The sequence below is a fragment of the Hevea brasiliensis genome, chromosome 6 (assembly GCF_030052815.1).
Source record: "Hevea brasiliensis isolate MT/VB/25A 57/8 chromosome 6, ASM3005281v1, whole genome shotgun sequence".
Lineage (NCBI taxonomy): Eukaryota > Viridiplantae > Streptophyta > Magnoliopsida > Malpighiales > Euphorbiaceae > Hevea > Hevea brasiliensis.
In genome coordinates, this window is record NC_079498.1 from 101,683,335 (window position 1) to 101,707,004 (window position 23,670).

General features: G+C 30.2%; 4 protein-coding genes across 4 annotated transcripts; all 4 read right to left on the reverse strand.

Annotated features, from left to right (window-relative positions):
* Positions 1 to 341: 341 nt before the first annotated feature.
* LOC110631994 (uncharacterized) lies at positions 342 to 1,226 on the reverse strand. The gene has a single exon (XM_058148046.1). It carries the CDS (start codon positions 1,224 to 1,226, stop codon positions 342 to 344), a length of 885 nt encoding a protein of 294 aa, XP_058004029.1.
* A 2,926-nt stretch (positions 1,227 to 4,152) lies between these two features.
* LOC110632009 (pyridoxal 5'-phosphate synthase-like subunit PDX1.2) lies at positions 4,153 to 5,434 on the reverse strand. Its single transcript, XM_021780090.2, has one exon. It carries the CDS (start codon positions 5,220 to 5,222, stop codon positions 4,329 to 4,331), a length of 894 nt encoding a protein of 297 aa, XP_021635782.2. The 5' UTR covers positions 5,223 to 5,434; the 3' UTR covers positions 4,153 to 4,328.
* Positions 5,435 to 8,811: 3,377 nt separating this feature from the next.
* On the reverse strand, positions 8,812 to 14,165 carry LOC110631995 (disease resistance protein SUMM2-like). The gene is made up of 5 exons (XM_058148047.1): positions 11,171 to 14,165; positions 10,928 to 10,999; positions 10,490 to 10,540; positions 10,061 to 10,129; positions 8,812 to 8,844 (listed from the first exon to the last, which is right to left on the reverse strand). Exons 1-5 carry the CDS (start codon positions 13,862 to 13,864, stop codon positions 8,812 to 8,814), a joined length of 2,919 nt encoding a protein of 972 aa, XP_058004030.1. The 5' UTR covers positions 13,865 to 14,165.
* A 5,327-nt stretch (positions 14,166 to 19,492) lies between these two features.
* LOC110631964 (auxin-responsive protein IAA1) lies at positions 19,493 to 20,797 on the reverse strand. Its single transcript, XM_021780019.2, has 5 exons — positions 20,456 to 20,797; positions 20,187 to 20,368; positions 19,969 to 20,071; positions 19,811 to 19,872; positions 19,493 to 19,727 (listed from the first exon to the last, which is right to left on the reverse strand). Exons 1-5 carry the CDS (start codon positions 20,713 to 20,715, stop codon positions 19,687 to 19,689), a joined length of 648 nt encoding a protein of 215 aa, XP_021635711.2. The 5' UTR covers positions 20,716 to 20,797; the 3' UTR covers positions 19,493 to 19,686.
* Positions 20,798 to 23,670: the final 2,873 nt, after the last annotated feature.

The following is a 23,670-nucleotide window of genomic DNA, read 5'->3' on the forward strand; positions in this document are numbered from 1 at the left end:
AGGATTTGTTTTCTTGCCTCCCCTATTGGAGGCCTGTCAGGTTCTAAGGTAACTCCTTTCCTGACTCTCATCACATCCCTTTGAAAATTATTATTATTATCATTAAGAAATGAGGACGGGAGTCCGGAACCTTATTCTATACTTGTCAAGGAAGAGGAGACTGGATTTGATTCTCCACATTTAATCTTATGTATATATATGTGATCTAACACATCAACATATTGTATATTATATCTGTAACAGCAAGCAATCTGGTAAAGATAGAGAATTTCCTCTTCACAAGCCTGGATATTTTTCCAAAGGTTAAGTAGAGAGGAGCAGACCGCAGAGATGCATCAGAATCAGACCAAATCGTCAGTATCATCATCAGCCTCCTCCGTATTACTGCACTCTGCTAAAACCCGTGGATTGTTATAGTGGTTAACAGCTTTAACTATTGCTGGAAGTCTCTTAGATGGATTCCAACTGTAGGCATGTTCGAATTCAAAGATTTCTGATCTAATACACACCCCATCACAACCCAAATGCATCATCAGTGCTGCATCAGCAGGAGTCTCAACACCTCCCATTGCAATTTGGACAACTGGAAGCTTACCCATATCCCTGATTTGTGCTACCAGATCATCAGATGCGTCCATCTCCTTTGCAAATGTAGAAACCTCGTCTTCGTTGCAGTGTTTCAAGTTCGATGTTGTTTGCATTATTGACTTCACATTCTCCACTGTCCCACCCAACGAAGATCCTTCCTCTCCGTGGATCCAAATTATGGCTGCACCTTCCTTAATCCTTGCTAATGCTTCTTTCAGATTCTTGCACCTGCAACCAAATGGTACTCGAAAATATTGCTTACTGATGTAGTTATTGTTAGCTGCATAACCCATAAGTTCACTCTCATCGATGTAATCCACGCCTATTGCTTCAAGAATCCAGGCTTCAACAAAATGACCAACTCGAATTCTCACCATGACAGGAATTGACACTGCTTGCTTGATTTTCCTGACGATAGATAAATCAGGCATGCGCTTTCCTTGGTGAACAACACAGCAAGCAGCTCCTCCTTCCTCTGCAATTTTCGCTTCCTCTGCATTGGTGACCTCAACAATGACTCTTCCTCCTGAGAGAAGCATTAGTTGCGCGAATCCCACCTTCGCAGAGAGGAGATTCTCTTCACCATAATTATCACTAAAGCTGTCACCTATTGGGACATCAATTTCAATATCAGACATTGAACTGCAAGAAAATTAAGCAAGATGTAGAGAAAAATGAATGTGTTTGGGAATTGGCTCAACTTGATCATCTTTATACACCAAGATTGCGAATATGTAAGCTAAGGGAAAAGAATGAATAGGGTGTTGCCATGACAAAATGTTAAAATATGAGTTTATACATTAAATTTAGTGGAGGAGTAGAAGAAGGGAAGTAGCAAGGTATCACTTGACTGAATTTCAAAAGCTTTTCGTTAAGCCTCAACCAGCAGGGAAATCTTCTCTTTTCATATGAATCTTGCGCATTGCTGCAAAAAGCTAACAGTAATTAGATTTGCTCAATCTAGTATTAAAATTATTTCCCAATATGTATTTCAGAAACAACTTGAAAATCTAAGTTTATATATGTCATTATTATCATTTAGACTATTTTTGCCATTGATGTAAATGATTGAAAGAAGATTTATTCTTTAATACAAGATCAAAGTTTTTGTTTAGATAGATTTTTAATTCAAATTAGTTGGAGTTAGTTATATAGAGTTTTGTTAGACACCAAGTTCGCATCAACATCCAAGGCTTGTAAATTCTTTAATACTACTTTCTTCCATATTTTCATACGTCTACTAAAGGTGTTTTATTCTCTACATTGGACAATGACTAATCGACTTTTTCTCAAATTTTTATATTTAACATGTGCTACATGCATTTTTTACGAATATGATCATTTTAATCTTATTCATTATCATTTTACAGGTTAACATCCGCATTTCTGTCACACTCATTATCGTGTGGGTATATTATACCTTAATTAGATGTTCAACATTCACTTTCATACAACATAATTGATCTAATCATATTTTTATATAACTTACTTCACTTTATTAAGATCTTAGGATCATTAGAAATCTTATGATTACATAATACAACAGTTCATCCGTTTTATTAATCATATAGATTACATCCTCGTCTAAAATTTTTATTTAGTATATATATATATATTAATTTTGTATGTAACATTCATAATTTAATTGAAAAAAAAATGTTCCCACGCAACATTATTCTCTTGTCTTTACTTTTCTTATTTTAATTTGAGATTTCCTTTTCGTTGAATTCTTTTGTTATTTGTCTCTTGCTTTAATTATGATACTAAATGAGAGGCTAGAGTTAGCTCAACTTTAATTTGAGTTATGAATTATACGTAATCTGAGTGGACAGTCCCATGAATTAAGGTCCGAGAGAAAAGACTAGAGGCCATTGGCCATTTTATAGGCCATTGACGTTTAAAGCCTCTGAAGGCAAGTTTTGCCTTGAAGATGTGCTTTTAGGGGTGAGCATTTGGTTTAAATCGAATTGAATCGAATTGAACTAAATTAAATCATGAAAATTGAATTATATATTTTAGAAATTGAATCGAACTAAAATAGATGAAAAATCGAATCGAACTGAACTGCTCTATTTCGGTTCAGTTCAAATTGATCGGTTTTGATTTTTTATTGATTTTTTAATTTAGACTTAATTTTCCAGTTATTTGGTCTAATTTTGACATTAATTTAAACCTAATAACTATTAATCAATAAAATTAAATAATTTATATATGTAAAATTATATATAATTCATAAATTCCCTATAAAAATAAATCAATTCAAAAATCAATAAAATTATTTAATTCAGTTCAGTTTAATCAATTTTTTTCTCTTTAAAATCCAACCGAACCAAAATAACTTAAATTTTTATAATAGAAAACCAAATAAATTATTTTAAAAATCAAATTAAATTAATAAATTAAGACAATTAAATTTGATTTATTCAATTTCAACCTAGTAATGCTCACCCCCTCTGTAGACTGTAGCCTTCTGGCCTTTGGCTGAGGAGTTTGAATGCCATGAAGGGCAACGCTGAGGCTACTTCATCGGTCATGAGTACGTTGTCCACTGTTCGAGTAAAAATTGAAGAATTGTGTCAAATTGACCAGAACAATATCAAATTAAATTTATTTTACCATTTTAATTCTTTTATCAGAATCATATATATATATATATATATATATATATATATATATACACACACACGAGATTGTCACATATATATTTTCTTAGCCATGTGAGTGTGATAAGTTGCACACTTAATATAAATTTTTAATATATCTTATTTTAATAATTAATTTTTATATATTAAATAAAATTCATTAATTTTATTATTATTATCACTAATTAATACATAACTTTTAATTTTTTTTTAATATTTAAAACATAATAATAAAAATGATAAAAAAAAACTCAATATCTTTTTTTACGTATCCATTTATATTTCTCTATGCACTCTTGAAAAAAGTTTAATATTTTTTCTTTTTTTATATAATTAATTTCGACAGAGGCTTAAACTTGAGAACTCACAATCCTAAAAATGATATCAATATTATTAAGTTAAAATTCATTGATATAACTCAATATTTCTTATGTGCATGTTTTTCCAATTAGTCTTTTTTTTTATATATTTTTTAACAAAAATTTAATAGTAAAAAATTACATAAAAAAATTCCATGTAAAAAATAAACTACTATTAATTGTTTTATAATTTTTTTTCAAATCATAACTAACACAATCTAATTAATGCTAATTTGTTTTTCTTTTTCCTGTGTTAAAAATTAAGTTGAATTAATAAATATGAATAATTAAAATATAATAAAAAGTAAAATTATTTTAAATAATTTTCAAAATAATCTAAAATGTTTAAACATGTGCACACGTGTGACCAAATAAATAGTTTTGTTTAATTCATAAAATTCAATTAAAATCCATACCAATGGAACTAAAATCCTACAAAATTTTGATTCAATTTATTTATTTATTTTTTTATCAATATTCATATTTAAAATAAAAATTAAAAAAATATTTTAAAAAAATCAATCATAATAATTACGTGAGAATTCAATGCGTTAAATTTTTATTGATTAGGAACTGAAACAATTATTAGAGAATATAGATTAATTGTTAAATCAATCATACACAAATATTTTGAATATTTTCAGATTGGATTTGATTCTTCTCGTTCACAATCGGATTTAAAGATGGAAATTTTCTTTTCACAAGCCTAGAAATTTTCCCTAACTCAGAGAGACATGAATCAGGTTAAATCTTCATTATCATCATCTTCATCATCCTCATTCTTCATCATCCAGTTAATGCATTCCGCTAACACAAGTGGATTGTTATAGTGCTTAACAGCCTCAACTATTGCTCGAAGTCGCCTAAATGGGTTCCATAAATAGGAATCTGGGTATTGAAAAAATTTTGATCTCACACACACCCCATCGCAACCCAATTGCATCATCAGCGCTGCATCAGCAGGACTCTCAATGCCTCCCATCGCAATTTGAACTACTGGAAGCTTACCCATTTCCTTTATTTGTGCTACGAGATCATAAGACACCTCCATCTCCTCTGCAAATGCAGAAACCTCGTCTTCGTTGGCTCGTGCTAAGTCGGTTGTTGTTTGCATTATTGACCTCACATTCTCAGCTGTCCCTTCCAACGAAGATTCCTCCCCCTGGATCCAAATTATGGCTGCACCTTCCACGATTCTTGCTAATGCTTCTTCCAGATTTTTGCACCCACAAGCAAATGGTGCACGAAAATAATGCTTATTGATGTAGTTTCTGCTAAAAGCATTTCCGAGAAGTTCACTCTCATCCACGAAATCTACGCCAATTGCTTCCAGAATCCAGGCTTCAACGAAATGACCAGCACGGATTCTAACCATGACAGGAATTGAGACAGCCCGCTTGATTTTCCTGACGATAGGTAAATCAAGCATGAGCCTTCCACTAACAACGCAGCAAGCAGCCCCAGCTTCCTCTGCAATTGTTGCCTCTTCTGTATTGGTCACCTCAACAACGACTCCACCCCCTGATCGAAGCATTAGTTGTGCCAATCCCACCTTGAAGGAGAATAGTTTCTCTTCGCCATCACTATCAGCAAACAAATCGCCTACGGGGATGTCCATGTCAGTATTTGCCATTGCCAATTAACCAAAATGAAGAAGACAAAAATATATTAACATGTCAATTTGGGTTGGCTCAACATTGGCAATCTTAATTAAAATACCAAGTTTGCCAATATGTAAACCATGGGAAAAGAATGAAGATAGGAAGTGAATTGGTGTTGCTTGTGATGTTGATGAATTAAAAACCTTTAGAGGAAGTTAAAGGAGTTTGTATCTTAAATTAGTGAAGGAACTTGAGGGGAGGTCTTTGCAGTCTCGTACGATCTCCTTTTCCCTTGACCTAACTACTCATTGTAGACAAGTCGATCGATCATGATCTTGATAGGTCTGCATTCTCTTCTTATATCAACTTTAATGATTATTTAACTCAATCTCATTATATTTCAACTATTATGGCCACTCTATTTATCTATATATTCTATATATATCTATGTTAAAATTTTTGTTTATTATTTTTATTTATCGTTTTTTTTAAGAATTTTTGAAATTTTTTTATTATTTTTTTACATTTTGATAAGATCAATTAACATTAATATATTTTTAGATTTAATTAAAATTAATATTTTATATGTTTATTAATTATAACATTGAAAATATAATTATATTAATTATTTAAAAATTATAACATTTTTATATAATTATCAATTATGATATTATAACAATATTAATTATATTCATGGTATATTACTAATTTTTTTTCTTTTTTTTCAATATTTTAATTAGACTAATAACTAAATTTTTAATTCGATTCAATTATTTTGTTTAAACTTAATTCAGCTCACCCCTAATTTCAAACACTCACATATTTTGGATAATCCCCATAAAAAATTGGAGATCACGCTAAGAAAACAAGAACAACGGGTGAACAGAAGCCTCAAACGAGACCCATAATTGACACATTAATAATGAGTTAGCCCCTTAAGATGGAAACACTTATAGGATGCTCAAATTGATAAATTTTTTATCTGGCCTTGGTTAATCAAAAGCTTTCGTTAAGGCACTGATCGAAATCGGTACCTTTATGAATGGCGTCAACAACAGAATCCATCTCTGCCCCATCAACAATATGCCTTGGTTTATGGGTATAACATGCTTTCACAGGCTAAAGGTGAGCATAAGGGGAAGGATCAATCATTTTTTATTGTATTCTATAAATGAAAAAGGAAAGGATAACTTCCTAGAACCATTTAAAATATAAATGAAAAGGAAAATAAAATTTTAAAAAAAAATTAGGGAGAAAATTAATTATCCCTTGAGTGGAGCACAAGATCAATTTTCTCTTATTCATTTCTTTAACCTTAATTTATTCATCCATCCCTTGAGTGTAGCAATGGAGATATTCAATAAGTTACTCTCTTTCGGGCAATTCAATTCTTTGTTTTTGTTTTTCATGAACAAATAATTTTTATTAAATTCAGAAAAACGTTATCACCTAAAACTCAAACAATAGATCACCCGAAAGTATTCAATCTAAACAACAACATACTAAGTGAAAAAATTTGGAAAATCACAATATAAAGACCAAAATCAACAAACCAAACCAGCATATAAGCAACCTGAATATAGCAAAAGACACAGCAAAGATTTATCCTAGCAGAAGAAATACAAAGCAATAGCAGCTAACTTAGCAGGATAAGACCCCAAGCTATATTGCACAAAGAAAATGCACAGCACAGTAGATAATAATCTACCCAGTAGCATGCACCTCAAGCTACAACTAAGCAACAAAGTCATCCGAACGATGCAGGCCCTGTTTAGCCAAAACGTCGGCAGTCCAATTCGAATTCAATTCTTTGTTATATTTATATATGCCTTCATGAGTTAAATATATGAAGTATACTTTTAATTATTTTTTAATACTAAACGGGAGCCTAAGAAGAGATATGTAAAATAGTAAGTTGAGGGTCGCATTAGTTTCAATCTTTCTTTATACTTCAATGTTTAAGTTGGATCAATTAAATTTTTGATGTCCAAATTTTTTTATCAGTATTTTTGATGTCCTAATTTTAGCCACAAATAATGACATATAATTATTTACAACAATTTGTTTTGCACAGCTGAAACTGCAGTCAGCATTTGTTATGGAAGTACTAATAGAATTAGCAAGAAGGAATAGTCTACATAATCAATTTTGCTTATATATATTATTGACGAATATATAGAGCTGAAACACTTTGAATCCCTGTCCCAAACTTCTTGTTCAATGTTGAAAATTGCATTCCCATCGCTCGTGCTGCATAAAGCATGATTTAAATTACAAACTACTTCAACATGAGCTCCAAGCTGCCTTGAAACTTGGCCATAGCAGGCCTTGGATCCATAATGTTGTCATAAATCCAAATTCTGAAGAGATAGTGTTAGAATTGTTGGGCTTGGGTCCCTCCTATGTGCAGAGCCCATAGGCTACATATATTATTGTCTTCTGCTGCACTAATTTACACAGTCACAATTCTCATTTTGACTGCCCAAAAACCAGAGAAGAGAAGTGAGAAAAACCAAGAGAGCATTCTGCAGAATTTTCTGCAGAAATTTTCAAGGAGGACAGTTCACATTTCTTCGTTTTGGGAACTTGTTTACCGTTGGATCAAGATCAAATTTGGTTTGCAGCATCTTCACATCTGGTTCTTCATGGTGGAGATCTTGTTTGGAGCTTTGTTTCTTCTGTTTTTGGGTTACTTGAATGGCTGCTATTTTTCATTGATTTCCAGCACAGACCTGTTTCATCATTCTAGCTAAATTTTGGTGGGCACAGTAGAGACATATTGTTCTTTAATTTGAACAGTGAGATCGGGTTTTGACAACCAGAAAGTGGTCAATTTGGACGGACAGCAACTGTGTTTTGGTGAATTCTCTACAATACTCTGCTATCTTTTGTTAATTTTTTTGAATTGTGTTGAGATTTTTTATTGAGAATTATTTATGGTGTTTGTGATTGCTGTATATATACTTAATTGTTGTTCTTCATAGGATCACACAAGTAGGAAGAATTTGTTGGTTTAAATTGTTGTCCAATTTACTTCCTATATCTGATTTTGTGGCTCTTATACTCGCTTGTGTTAAAGCAGCCAATTGGCAAAAACAAAAGTAAATGTAAAGGTGGTCGCATCATGGGTATGCTTACAAACACAAATTCCCCATTCATGAGTGTCAATAGTCCCACACTTTCTTTTAATTAGTTATAACTTTTAAGCAAAATTTGATCAAGCTTGCACTTTATAGATAAATATATTCAATACTCTTTTTGAATTTAATAAATCTAAAACTCTACCCAAATATAATATAAAGTTAATTAATTAAGCCATCCTTAAAATTATTCTAAAATCTAAACCTTCAAAAAGCTAATTATTAAAAAGATCTCTATCTCCAATAAAATGAAAAGAATCTAACAATCCACCTACTGACATAAAATGAAAAATAATTTGTTAAAGCATTCAAAATAAACAAGAAAATAGAATAATTAATAAATGTTTAATTTTATGTTTTGAAATACATTAATAGGTAGCTAGCAATGAGTTAATTAATGCATTAATTGATTGATTTTTTGAAATTCAAGTTTGCACATGAACAATATTTCTCCTGCTCTTTCCACACGAGATCCAAGTTCTCACATGCATGGACGCCTATTCCAGAAATTTAACTGCAATAATAATCAACCCCACGTTTAAAAATCAGTATCTATGCTCAAGGGAAAATGTTTGAACATCTTGTTTTACACCTTTGCTCGCCACTATTTCCGCCAACAATCCCTTCCCTTGCCATCATTTCCATTTTCTTCTACAGTTCTGTTTTCTCTTGTGGAATATCTTTTTCTTTTCCCTAAGGACAAACAAATATAGGTAACCAGAAATTTAGCCGCGATTTCAAGCTAAGGATCGGGTATCTGGAAAGAGCAAAGATATATGTGTGCTCACCATCAACTCTGTGACAGCATTCATAATTAAACCTTTTAAAAGCTGTTGAATGTCTTTATCTCTTGATTCCTGTCCCGCTCCTACCTGTAGACAATATATATATATGTGTGTGTGTGTATATATTGACGATATTAATGTAACAAATTTTTCTATATAAATACAACGTATATTGCTCAAATTGCTCACTATTTTCCCACTCTCTATCATAAGTTCTGGCAGTTCTTTCATTACATCTATCATTTCTGGACTTCTTAGCATGAATTCCTATAGAAAAGCAAACTGCAAATCAAAACTTGTTCGACTAATATGAACAGAAATAAATCAAAACTTATTTTCTGTTGTTATAATGCTTCAAAAATTAAGAGAAATTATTTTTTAATGTTTTAAATGCACCAAAAAATGTTAATTTTCTTTTAATTTAATTATAATATTATAAAAGTATTTGAATTTTACTATTTTGGGTGGTTAAAAAAGTAAATTATGGTGCATGGCTAATAGCAGCAGCTGTTATCTACAGTGGCTCATGACGGCTAATTATTAGGTACATCAAGAGAACTAAAAAATAATGTTTCCTCTCTCACATAAAAATAACTCATCTCTTATAATATGAATAGTGAATCCCACATAATTGTGAAGAATCAATAATAGTGCTTAGTGAAATAATGAGTATATATATATATATATATATATATATATATATATATATATATATTTCTTTGCATTCTAATAATTTTATCAAATTTCAAAAAATGAATGACTTTCACATTTAAAAACGAAGTCATTATTTTAAAAATATTTTATTTTTGATTTAATTAGAAAAAATATTTTTTATTGGATTAATTTTTTCAAACACTCCAAATGTTGAAAGTTAAAAAAAAAAGAGGTGAAATAGCATGGAGAATGCGATTTCCTACAAAAAGATCATATTCTTGAATTACTGACCTGATCCGTCACTTGCATCAAAAGCTCAGGCATCTTTTTCATCATAACAGACGTTAATTCCCTTGTTTTCTATACAAAGAGAAAGAGGAGAAAGTAACTATATGCTGTTTAAAATTTAATATATAAATTAATAAGTTTTACTTCAGAATCGTTTTCAAAATTATAAAGTTTTAAGTTGAAATTTTCATTGAAATTAATTTTATATATATATATGATGTTGTCACACGGCATATGATCTGAAATTAAAAAAAAAAAGATGGATGTTTATTGAAAGCTCACACAAGAGCATAGTTTACCTGCCAAATTATGCTTAATAAATGCTTTAATTAGGAGGAATTTATGTTTTTCTATATAAAAAGCTAAGAATTAGGATGAAATTACTCTTATAATTTCCATTATATAAAGGAAAAAATAAGTCAAATGGCTAACCTCGTTAGTGATCTTCTGAGCGTTCGCATTTTTCGACTCTAAATCCATATGCTGTGAGCATGTATATAAAACAATAAACTTCAATTAATAATATTAAAAATTATAAAATTTAATAAAAAAAAAACATATATAAGCAATGGGAGTTCCATTATTGTTCAAAATTCTGCACTAAATAAGATTATTGTTGCTTTTTAAATGATTATTTAATTGTATAAGCTGAAAATTATTTAATAGGGATGAAAATAAAGTAAGCATTTAATGTTTTTAAAATATAATAACTTAGTTTTATGATATTTTTAAATATAAATAAATATTTATGAAAAGCATAATTCATTGGAGGGCTTGAGTTAAAACCCACGGTAAGTAGGACTCATGCTTTCCTCTAATTAAACACAAGGGAGAAAAAATTAATTTGATGCTATTAAAATCATTGCTCACCGCGGCCGTTAGCTCTGGAATCAGCTCTGGAATCAGTTTAATCGCCTCCATTTTTGCTACTTCAATTTCATCCTATAAAGAAAGTAATAGATGAATGAATTTCTCATATTCTATTTTGCATTAATTATTCATGCTGCCCTTTTGTTTTACATTAATTACTGATTAGAGTTTAAGACAATCAATTCAATAAAAAAAAAAAACAAAACAAAACATTATTGGCAACAAGAGCTGTAATTAAGGTACCTGTGAAATGCAGCGACGAAATCTTGAAGCGAAAGCAATCTTAGCATCCTCCTCCCACTGCAACGAGTTCCACCAATCTTCCGCTGCTTCTATCGCTTGTAAAGTGTTTTTGGCAGAGTTGGAATCAAAAGGGAGCTTTTTCAAACTTGGACAGTCCACTACTTTAAGAATTTTGAGGGAAGGAAAACCCAAGGTCTGCTGGCAAATGCTCTTTAGCTTGGGTAACCTGATCAAGATCAATGTAGCCAAATTGGGGAAAACTTCTGGATTCTCTTTAATTTCTGCTCGCCATCTGTTGAGTTTGTCATCTGCTATTATTTCAACAATCGAGGAACAAGCATCTAAGATAATTGTTTGGAGGTTTGGCGCATATATGACCCATGTCAAATCTTTTATTCCTGGACATTTATCAACCTTTAGATAACGAAGCTCTTGAAAGGATTCCTGCCCCATACCAATATTTGTAGGCACACATCCCTGAATCATCTCACTCTCATCCGAGTGGACTATGAACTCCTTCAGCAGCGGACACCTGTATATTTCAAGTCTTTCAAGATGCTTCGCTCCTCTTCTTAAAGATGATATCTGAAACGAGGTCAAATCCTTGCACATACTTACCCAAAGTCTTCTAATGCAGCTTTCTAACTTGGGGCTACAAAAAAATTTCTCGACGGAATCAAGGCTAGTTAAAGCCACACTCATGTCCTCCATGTCTTTCAAACGCTCTAACTCCTCTAACAAGCCACGTTCATCAAAGAGTTTATTATGTACTTCTTGCATCTTGCTGAACACTTGCAATAACGAAAGACTTGATATCACTTCTCTTGGGATATATGCGAGCTTATATGTATAATCCATTATTAAACTCTTCAGATTTCTCAAATATTGAACCTCATGTGGCAGCGAATTTATGCGAGTATATGATAGATTGAGGTGCTGCAAATTCGTCAGTACACTAATCCCGGTTGGTAACTCGCTCAAGTTCCAATTTCTTGACAAGTCCAGAATGTTCAAGACACGCATATGCTGAAAGAATCCACTGGGGAAACTAATCAGCTTCGTGTCCCTAACAAGAAAAGTCAGGAGGCAGGGAAAATGCTGTGTTTCATTTAAATCTTTGAAACTCTTCCCCCACAAAGTTAACCTTTTCACTTCCTTCCATTCCTCAAACCCATGTGTTTTAATGGAAGCAGCATCTTCAACAACTGCAATTTTAATCTCATGGTTAGAAGCTATCCACAAGGCCATATCACGGATCACATCATGCATCCTAACATAGTCTTCTGGTGTGGGACCTTCCTCCAATAGACCTGCATGCTTTAAACTTCCAATAATGTATTCTCCTTCATTTCTTGCATCATATATATCATTAAAGTTGTGCAAGAACCCTTCCCTTATCCAGAGTTCAGTAAGTTCATCTTTCCCAATATTGTAGTCCTCTGGGAATAAGGAACAATATAGGAAACATGATCTAAGCGTATCATTACTCAAGCTATCATAGCTGAACTTGAGAATAGGAAAGACATCTTTCGCCATACCTGAAAACTCCGATGGATAACTTTGCAACATTTTAAGTGCGTGCTTCCAATCTTTGAGATTTCTCCGACTAGCCATAGCTCGTCCGACAGTGATGAGAGCCAGTGGCAACCCTTGACAGCATTCAGCAAGCATCACAGCAAGCTTCGGTATATCTCGATGAGCATTTAGCGTGCCCTGACTCAGTTTCATTTGAAATAACTGCAGGGCTTCTTCTGGCACCAAGCATTCTACTTTAATGCTCTTGTCAGCTTTCATAAAGCCGCACACTTCTTGTGATCGGGTTGTGAAAACCACTTTGGAACCACTCGTTCTATCCAGTGGAGGAATCCCGATTCTTAAGAGATCTAAATGATCCCACAAATCATCTAGTAACAGAACAAAATTTTTAGCAGTTAGGAATTTCAGGATCACTCCAGTCCTGTCTTCTTCATTTCTGTTTCTCCATAACTCATCAGGAATAGCTAATTTATTGCAAATAGCTTCCTGAATTCTTTCCATATTTACTTGCTTAGACACTACAACCCAAATGACTGCATCGAAACTATGGCTTGTTTCCAGGAAGTGGTTGTTAACTTTCTTCAAGAGGGTGGTCTTACCTACACCTCCCAATCCATATATTCCAATAGTCCGAACACTTCGGTCTTCCATGCATTTCCAAACTTGATTGAACTCGGACTCCAAGCCAATGATCCTTTCTGTAGGCCTTTCATCCACTGGATCATGAGGCTTTATCTCGGTCACAGCATCAAAATGTCCTTCATTTATCAGTTGGGTCAGAGCTTCGAGCTCTGAGCGTACTTTCTTTCCCACTTCCTGGTATGAGCAGAAATTCTTGGGGAAGAAACATCTGATGCATTTTTTCTTAATTTCTTCTTCACCTTCATCGGTGATTTCATCCACGCTCTTTAGAATGCATTCTACTCTGCTGAGCCAATCCCTTACTTTGTAGGTACGCTGCTTAAGCTGGTTCTCCTCACGAGTGACCCTCGCCTCTACTTCTTCCTTCAACATCAGCAATCGCTTTTTTCCTTGTTTCAAGGAGTCAACATTGCTTTGGAGATCGGAGAAGTAGCCTACACGACTGGGAATGCAATTCCACAAGCCTTTGATTACGTCCCAGATTGGCGAGATGAATGATGTTAGCAAGGATTCCATGGCTATTCATAGGTAATTAAGTAAATGAAATTTCCAGCTAAAAGGAAGAAGAAGAATGGTAAGAAAAGATGAAGAAATTAAAGATTGGTTAAGCTGTGGAGGCAAGTGAGAAATGGTTGTTTAAAGTCGGGGAACTAGGGATGCGTTCAATGAGGCGATTATGATAAATGGATTGTTTTAGTGCTGGGAAATGTATAGCAGGCGTGGCTCAGGTTCTTAGAAAGAAAGATTGGCCATGGAACTGATGAAGTTTGATATTTGTACTTATGCTACAACTGGTTCTTATAATTTTGCCAACCTCCCTGTGCCATCATTAAACAAATCCTTGCTACATTGTTAAAAGAAGAAAAGAACACAGTAGTTTTTTTTTTTTTCTTAATGCTTAATTTTACTATATGCTTATAACAAATATTCAATTTATAATTCATTTTAATTTGGACTGATATAAGTGATTAAATTATTTTACACATTAAAATAACTAGTTAAATCAATGTTACAATCTAACACTTATATTTACCTTTTTATGTTTATACTTTCTTAATGTGGAATTTATAATCCCAACACTCCCCCTTAAATGAAACCACATAGTTGTCACTTGATAATTTTAACCTAATACAGGCCTAATTATACAGTCTTATGGGCTTCTGAAACCCATAACCACAGGCTCTCTGATATCATATTAAATTTAGAGAGAGTGTTGAAAAAATTACAATTTAATTCATTTTAATTTGAGCTTATATAAGTGATTATATTGCTTTACGCATGAAAATGACTAGCCAAATCAATATTATAATCTAACCACTTATATTTACCTTTTTATATTTATACTTTCCTGATGTGAAATTTATAATCCCAACACTCATTATTATAATTAATGATAAGGGATTAGACTTAATAGCATATGAAAATTTTACGTTTCTTTTAAGAGATTTGGACTTATTCCTTTGATTTCGTTCGATGGTACTGAACACAAATTCTCCAACCCTAACAGCACATAGACATTATAGACATCCTTATGCGCTCATGTACACTACTAGAACATGGTATGAATTATAATCTTAAGTCAATCCAATCACTATCATGTACAAATATGAAATCCATCTCAAGCTTCTCTATAAATTCATCTTTCACCAGACTTATTGTTTTCAAAATTAACCATTAGAGTAGACCCCAAGAATAAGTTAAGCGCTCTCAGTCTCACTACATCAAGAATCAAAAACGAAAGATGTAAACCATTAGAATGGACTTCAAGCATAGAGTAAACTTATTGTTTTCGCATATTAGAAGATTTTTTAAAGGAAAACAAATAAGGTAAGGCTCGCATTAATTTATACCTTTCTTTATATTTTTATGAAACCCTATTTAAACCGAAAGGAAAGGATAACTTCCTAGAACCATTTAAAATATAAAAGAAAGGGAAAAAAATTTTCTTTAAAAAAAAGGGAGGAAATTAATTATCAAGAGGGCACAAGGTTATCCCTTGAGTGGAGCACAAGATCAATTTTATCTTATTCCTTTCTTTAACCCTTAATTTATTCATCCCTTGAGTAGATATAGAAAGGGAGACATCCAAGTTCTTTCAGGCAATTAGATTCTTGTTCTATTTTTATATGCCTTCATGGGTTAAATATATGTTTTTTTTTTTTTTTTTAAATCTCATATCAAAATTGAAATTAAGAACAAACGCTTATGCTACACAAAGCATTATTGAAAATAGAAACTGCTTCTACATGAACTCCAAGCTGCTGAATATGGTATCTTGAAACTTGGCCATAAAAGGCCTTCCATCCATGACTTAATGTTGTCATGCCTCGAGAAGAGATAGTGTTTTACTGGTTTCCGATTTCAGTTTACATCGATTCGGTTATATTAGTTTAGCCTTTTTAATTTTTATATTTTTATTTTTTAGCCTAGTATAAATTCTACAAACTACACACTTTATTCCATTAAATCAACAAATTTGGTTAGAAATTAGACAAATCGATTGGTTTTTTTTTTCTAATTTTTTTATGAAAATAAATAAATTAATCCAGTAAAAAAATAAATAACATTAAAAAAAATATTAGCAATTGATTACATTAGTTGCTAATCCATTAAAATCAGTTGTTAATCAATTTGGGCAACCGATTTAACAACAGATTTTGTCAATTGCAATGGGGTTGTTTGCTAATCGATTAGCAACTGAAAATTAGTTACAAATAACAACCAAAAACTAAATCAATTACTAAAATAATTAAAAAAAATAAAAATTTTTTATTAAAAATTATTGGTTGATACTAGCAATCGATTTAGTAATTGATATATAACTGGTTGCAAAAAAATTAGTGCCTTTAGTTTAACAAATTTGTAACCACTTTTATAAATTAGTTGCTATTTGCAATTGATTTAACAACTGATTATCGGTTGCTAATTTAAAAAAAAAAATAAAAAATTAAATTTTTAAATAACAAATAAAAATTCTCATAAATAAATTATTTTAAAAAATTAAAAATAATAATTTACTAATGAAAATTAGTACTATAAATTAATATAAAAATAAATTACTAATAATAATTATTAATCAAAATATTAACAAAAAATTAAATATAAAAATATATTTATAAGATAAATTAGTGATATATATATATATATATATATATATATATATATATATATATATATATATATATATATTAAAACAAAAAATATTGATTAGTACTAAAAATTAAAACTACAAATAATTTATTAAAAAAATATATGAACAAAAAATTATAATAAAAAATAAATTAAATAAAAAAAGATAAGAAAGAAAAATAAGATGAAGAAGAAATTAGATGAATAAGATGAAGAAGAAATTAGATGAGTAAGAAAAAAAAGATGAATAAGAAAAAGAAGAAAGAAAAAGATGAAAAAGAAAATAAATGAAAAAAAAATAACGATGAAAATAGTTTAGTAATGAAAAGATGATAGAAAAAACAGATGAATAAGAAAAATAAAATAAATGAGAAAAAAAATAATGATGAAAATAGTTTAGTAATGAAAAGATGATGAATAAATAAATGAGAAAGAAAAAAATAATAAAAAAAAAAGAAAGGGAGAAAAAGAAAATAAGTGGTGGAAAAAGAAAATGAATAATAATTTATATAAGTAAATTAGTAACTGATTGTCGGTTGCTAATTCTTTTAAAAAAATTAGATGAAAATTTTTTGGGAGGAAATTTTGCAACCGATATCAATTACAAAAATTGGTTATTTTTAACGATCGATTATCAAATCATTACAAATAAAAGAAAAAACAAAAAAAATGAAAATTTTTAGAAAGAAAATTTAACAATTGATAATCGTTGCTAATAGCAATCAATTTAAATCGATTACAAAAGTTAATTATTAATAGTAATTGATAAGAAATTAATTGAAAATTTGGAGTCTTTTTAATAAATGCTGTAAATTTAGCAACCGATTCGCAAATCATTTACTAGTAGCAGTTAATTTTTGCAACCGACTTAAATTCATTGTCAATAACAATTAATTTTTATAATTAATTATAAATCGTTGCTAAATTTTGGAGCAAATAACATAAGTCTTTAATTTTAAAAATTTAATAACCTATTCAAAAATTAATTGCTAAAAATAATCATTTTAATCGATTATAAAAATTGATTTAAACACTGATTATTTTTTTATATCGTAAAAAAGTTAAACTAAAATTATTTGATTTGATTTTTCAATTATAATCAATTTTTACTCAAACTCTAATTAAAATTTAAATTTAAATTTTTAATCTGGACAGACAGTTAATCAGTTAACTACTAAACCAAATTAAATGGCGCAATCATGAATGAGTAAGTAATCATCAAAATTTGAATATATCAATTGGAAAAGAAAGTTGCGTAGATATGATTTTTGGTGAATTATAAAAATTCACTATGATGAAAATGGCCAAACTATAATTTTTTATTTCTGGTGGCAAAATACCTACCCATTATTATACCATATAACTACGAATTTATAGTTATTAGCTGAGGCCATATTGATATAATTTGCCAGATGAGAAGAGCGAAAGAAATTTTCATTTATATTAAATTACATATATATATTTGGATGTTCAAAGTGTTTAGGAAGAATATTTTTTAATGAACTTTGTAAAACAACAGGTTAAATATCACGTCTAACTCAAAATTTTAATACATTTAATTTATAATTTATTTTAATTTATATATTTTTTACTCATTTTATTTTATTATATAAAATTTCACACATGTATAATCTCGATAAATTCCATATTTTCTGACACTTAGGCTCGGAAAATATTGCCATTTGACAGTGCGTTGTTGCGTGCTCATTCCAATAATTATGTCAATAGGTGATCAGAGAGAAAAGAAAAGGTTTTTTTTTTAATATATATATATATATATATATATACTTATGTATTAAAATTTAAATTTAATTAAAATTAAAAAATATAATTAGTTTAATAAAATTTAATAATTAAAGTTATAAAAGAACTAATTTTTGTGTAGTTGATTGTCTATTATATTATATTATAAAGAGAACTCACAAAATAGAGAGATAACTAAATTACATAAGTTTTGTTTGAATAATTTTGAGGGTGAAAAAAATAATTAGTGTGTGTAATTATTTTTTTTTATAATAAATTTATTTGATGGAATAAGTTTTCCCTAAATCATGTTTAATTTATTATTATTTAATTGTATGAGTGAGATATTCACAGCAATACATATTAATTTTTTTATTAAAAATAAACACATATATAAATTCAGAAAAGGGACATACTTCTTAGTAAAATTTTAATAATTTTATCAAGGCATGTTAACCCTTGTAAGATTACATATACATATCTATCCACAACCGATACAGAATTTCAAAAGACCAATCCATTATCAGATAGGTCCACATCAAATTTTTCACTACAAACACACACGTACACTAATTCATCCCTTGGCATTTTACTATCCTTAATTTTTACATATTTATAGGAGCAATACATTTAATTGATATTCTTAATTTTTATTTCCTTTAATTTAAAACTTAAGCTTCATTAGCCAAACGTACGTAAGTATATGTTGTTAATACGATATTGAAATCGTTTGTTATGGAACAAATTTAAGTCCGTTTCTCTTTGTCAAGAAGGCAGCATATGAATCGCAAACCGGTGATGATTATATATTACAACGGTTTTGAGCCCTTGAACCGGTTGTCAATTCATGTTAGGGTGCTGATTTAAAACTCTTCCCACTTTGAACTTCAATACAAAATCATCCAATTCAAAAACTTATTTTCTTTTTTTTTTAATTTATATTGATTTTATACTTTAATTTTTTATATTAGACGTTAAATAAATAATATTTTAAATTTTATTATAATTTAATAATACGTAAATTAATCTAAAATCGGATTGAAATCATCTCGAATTGAAACCGTTTCATACCCCGGTGTATTATGTGCATGAAAAGATCCCTAATTCCCAATACAATCTCGGCTAACAGAATATCATGTCAACCGAGAGAACACACACACACACACATATATATATATATATATATATATATATATATATATATATATATCCAAAGGGCAAAAGATCCCAAAACAAAAGGTTATCAGCAAGTGGGGTAAAAAAGGCCGAAAATGGAGAGAAAAGCCCACAACATTAAATTGCACTAGAGCCATACTACAACGTAGAGGAAATTATAGGAAGGCCTCTCTTATTTCTCTTTTTCTAAATCAAAACTCTCCAACCTAAAACAACTCTGGGTTATATAAAAGAAACTGAAGACAAAAGCCTCTCTACTGTACACCACTTGTTTCCTTCATTCCAAGCCTTTACCCACTTGTGCTTGAGCATTTTGATGGTGTCCTTGGAGCTGCATCCATTAATAACACCCAAATGGAATTCAATTAACAAAAAATTTAATAATAATATAATTCAAAATAAAATAAAGATTACCTAATCCATTTGCCTCTGAGCTTTTCATCAGCCTTAATCGCTTACATGACTCAACAAACATTCTGAAAATAATAATATTATTAAATATAAGAAATTTGAAAAACCAATTAAAATTTCAAGTGGCTTAAGACATTTAAAGGGCAAATTGGGAAACTTACTTCCATGGTACATCTCCAAGCATCATCCAGTCACCATCTTTGTCTTCATAAGTAGGCACATTTTCCACTCCATTCACCATTTTCCTCTCATTCAAATAATTGCCTGCAACCACAAGTTAACCTCTTAAAATGACTAAACTACCCTTGAAACCCAACATTCGTATGCATATACAATTTTTTTTTTTACTTTTAATTTTTTTTAAAAATTTAATACATACGTATGGTGAAGCAAGAGAACATGTCCTCTAACGCACTCAAGAGCTGCTCATAGCTATTGTACATTTCAAGATTAACCTTCCTTAAGTATGGAGCTCCGTCCACCGCCACCTTCACATATTTACAGCTTTTCATGGCGTTCTTTCTATAATCTCTTACCGGCGGCCACCCAACCACTTGTGCCCTATAAAAAAACGTAATTAGAGACTTAATCACTGAAATTATTAGATAATTTGCATAAAAGTAAAGCATATGTAAGATTCTTAATTACTTTGCTGCCGGAGGCTTGGCCGCGGTTAAGACATCATTCTCCGACTCATTACGATCTTTATCACTACAATCAGCACGGAGACTACCAAGATTTAGATCAACGGTCTCCAAAAATCCACGTTTAGTCCCTATTTTCCCTCCGTTCATCTCCTTTAATGTGCGAGACTCACCGGGCAAGGCTAAGGTCAATTCTGTTTCCTTGAAATTCATGTCGCCGGCGGTATCTGATTCCAGCTGGTGTGTCCCAATTTCCGGTGACATAAGGTTGTTGAATTCCAGCTGCTGCTTAATGATTTTTTGTTTGGGCCTTGGACGCTTACGCTATGAAATTGAAATGCTAAAGCGAGGAAAGTTTTTGGGCTATTTAAAGAGGGGGAAGGAGAAACTTGCCGGCAATTGATTAAACCAATAGAAAATAGACACGTTTAAGAGCGGTTGTGATTGTACACGTGGGTCACAGTATTTGAGTAGAAAGCGTGTGATTTCGTGTGCTTTAAAGTTTGGGCCGATGGTTGGTCCGGCCGATGCTTTAAACACGTCATTATTGTTAGTGCTTTTTAATATTCATTTTGATGCAGTTAATAATATAAATTATTTTCTAATATTTAACGATACATGATAGGATGAAAAACGCGATCATACGTAGTATGAAAAGCAGAGAATAGGAATCCTATTGAACTCGTGTGTGGAAGATGGACAAAAGAGTGACGCCGATGTGTTGGGTTCTTAAAGTGCAAGTCAACATTATAATTATAAGAGAGTCCAGTCATCCTGCCAGCGGAGAACCTCTCAATTAGTTTATTATTATTATTAAGTGTCCCACAAACAACCACGTGAACTTGTTTCCTTGTCGGTTATTAGCTCAAGAGCCAAGCCTTCTTTGCGCCTTTAAAAATCCCAAAGTGGAACCCACACGTGGCGGTTCTGTAGCTCCTCTTTCTGGGCTTTTTGAGACAAAACCGTTGTTTGCAAGTTAAAGATCGCGTTGTTGACCGGGATTTGCGGGTCATCGCGACTAAAAGTGCTCTTGGCGTGGTTTAATTACTTGCCAGACAATCCCTAATTCACCAATATTTTTTTTAATATAATTAATTTTAATTAAAACTCATCGATACAAATTTTTCAAGAAAAAAGCGAATTAAGCACATTGATGAGCTTATTATCACTTAGTTAATGTGATAATAGAATTCAGATGGGTGATGTAGCTTTGTAAAAATGAATTAACCAATTGGTTCACAACCAGTGATCACTCACATGGGTGGTACATTGGAGTGGTTAGATGGTTTTCAGAATTAGCTCAATGTGTGCAAACATTAGCTAAGTAATACAATAGCTATAAGTGGTCCAGTATTCTAAAACTGTGTAATATCAACTTAGAAATTAAATTTACATGTCTCACTTTGTTCACTACATTTCTTGATTTGATTTGGAATCATTCTTTTTTTTTTTTGAAATTTAATACTGCAATTATTTCAGTTAGGTGGCTATTTGACAATAAGAACACATCAATTTCCCTTGTGGGTGAGCCATCAATAATGACTTGGTTTACTTTTGGTTTCATTGTAAGAGTTTTTTTTTTTTTTTTTAAATATGATATTAATCTAATTTGATTTGATTTACTAGCCAATTTAATAGCTAAAATCATATCTCTCATTTGGTAAATGTTAAGTTCGAATTTTCACTCTCAAAATTTTTTAAAATTTATTTTTAATTGAAAAGAAATTTTTAAAAAAAGAAAAGTTAGTCATCTATTTTTATTGAAAAGGAAATTAAAAGAAAAAAAAGCAAGAAACATTAATTTATGAAAAAGTTGGTGGCATTCCTAAAATAAAATTAAAAGAATAAAAAAAAAAAGAGAAAACATGATAAGAAATGGGAGAGAGAGAAAGAAAAGGAGGCTAAGCTAAGTTTATGAGGCCAGGTTTGTCATTAATTAAATTGATAGTTTAGTTGAATATAAAGGGTATGAAAATTTTGATATTCTTAAATGAATAGCATGTATATTTATAATTTTTATTATAATAATAATAAACTAAATAATTACTTTTATTAATAAATGGGAACTCAAATATTCTGATTACCCATTTTTCCATGTCTAATTAAAGAAATTGTCAATTTCCATCATTTCAAAAGTTGAAAAAAAAAAAGGAAAATTAAAGTGAGAGTAGAGACTAAAGATAAAAAGCCAAGCTCTTGTCTTTCCTTGTTTGTTCCTAGAATATGTGGTTGTTGGTTATGAGCTACAAAATTTGGGTTTTTAACTTTCTATGTATATATGTTTTGCCAAATAGTTGTTTCAACAACAGTTAATTGTTTTACTAGTTTATTAACTATTAATAATTAGTTATTTATATAAAAATTTAAAGTAAAAATATTTGATAAAAATAGTTGTTAAATTAACTGTTAAATAAAAAATATCGATATTTCATTGACTTTGATCAAAACACTCTCTTAATCTTTAAGACTCTATTTAACAATAATTTTTAAGGTAGTATTTAGTGTTTTAATCATAGTCAAAATACTACCTATCTTATTTATATTGTTCGGTGATATAATATTTATATTAGCTTCTGTTTGATTCAATTTTATAGTAAAATTCATTTTATTTATAAATGAATTTCTTTGTTTAGTATATTTTATATTAAATATGAAATTTAATTGAAATGAAATAAATTTTATGTTTAAAATAAATAAAATAAAATAAAAATGATATATAATACTTGAAATATATATGATTTTAAGTTTGAAATTTATTTATAAATTCTATTAATTTTGATGAAATTTGATTTAGTTATAATAAATTCTATGAAATTGATTATTAAAAATTTCAATTGAATTTTCATTTACACCAAATATTAAAATTCTAGATTTACAAATGAATTTTATAAAAATTATGTGGAATTCATTTATGCCAAATACTATTTTAGCGTGTAAAGGTTGAGAAAGTGGTTCATAAAAAGTTACGCCTCCTAATTTTTACAGGTTAAGAGAGTATTTTAACCAGAGCCAACAAGATAATATTTTTATATTTAACAGCTACTTCAACCATTATTTTTATCATACACTTTACTTTAAATCACTATATAAATAGTTAATCACTATCAATTAATATCTAATATCTAACAGTTAGTAAAACAGCTGATAATTATTAAAATAACTAATAATTATTAAAACAATTAAAATTATTGAACATGATCTAAAAATTAGAAAGAATAA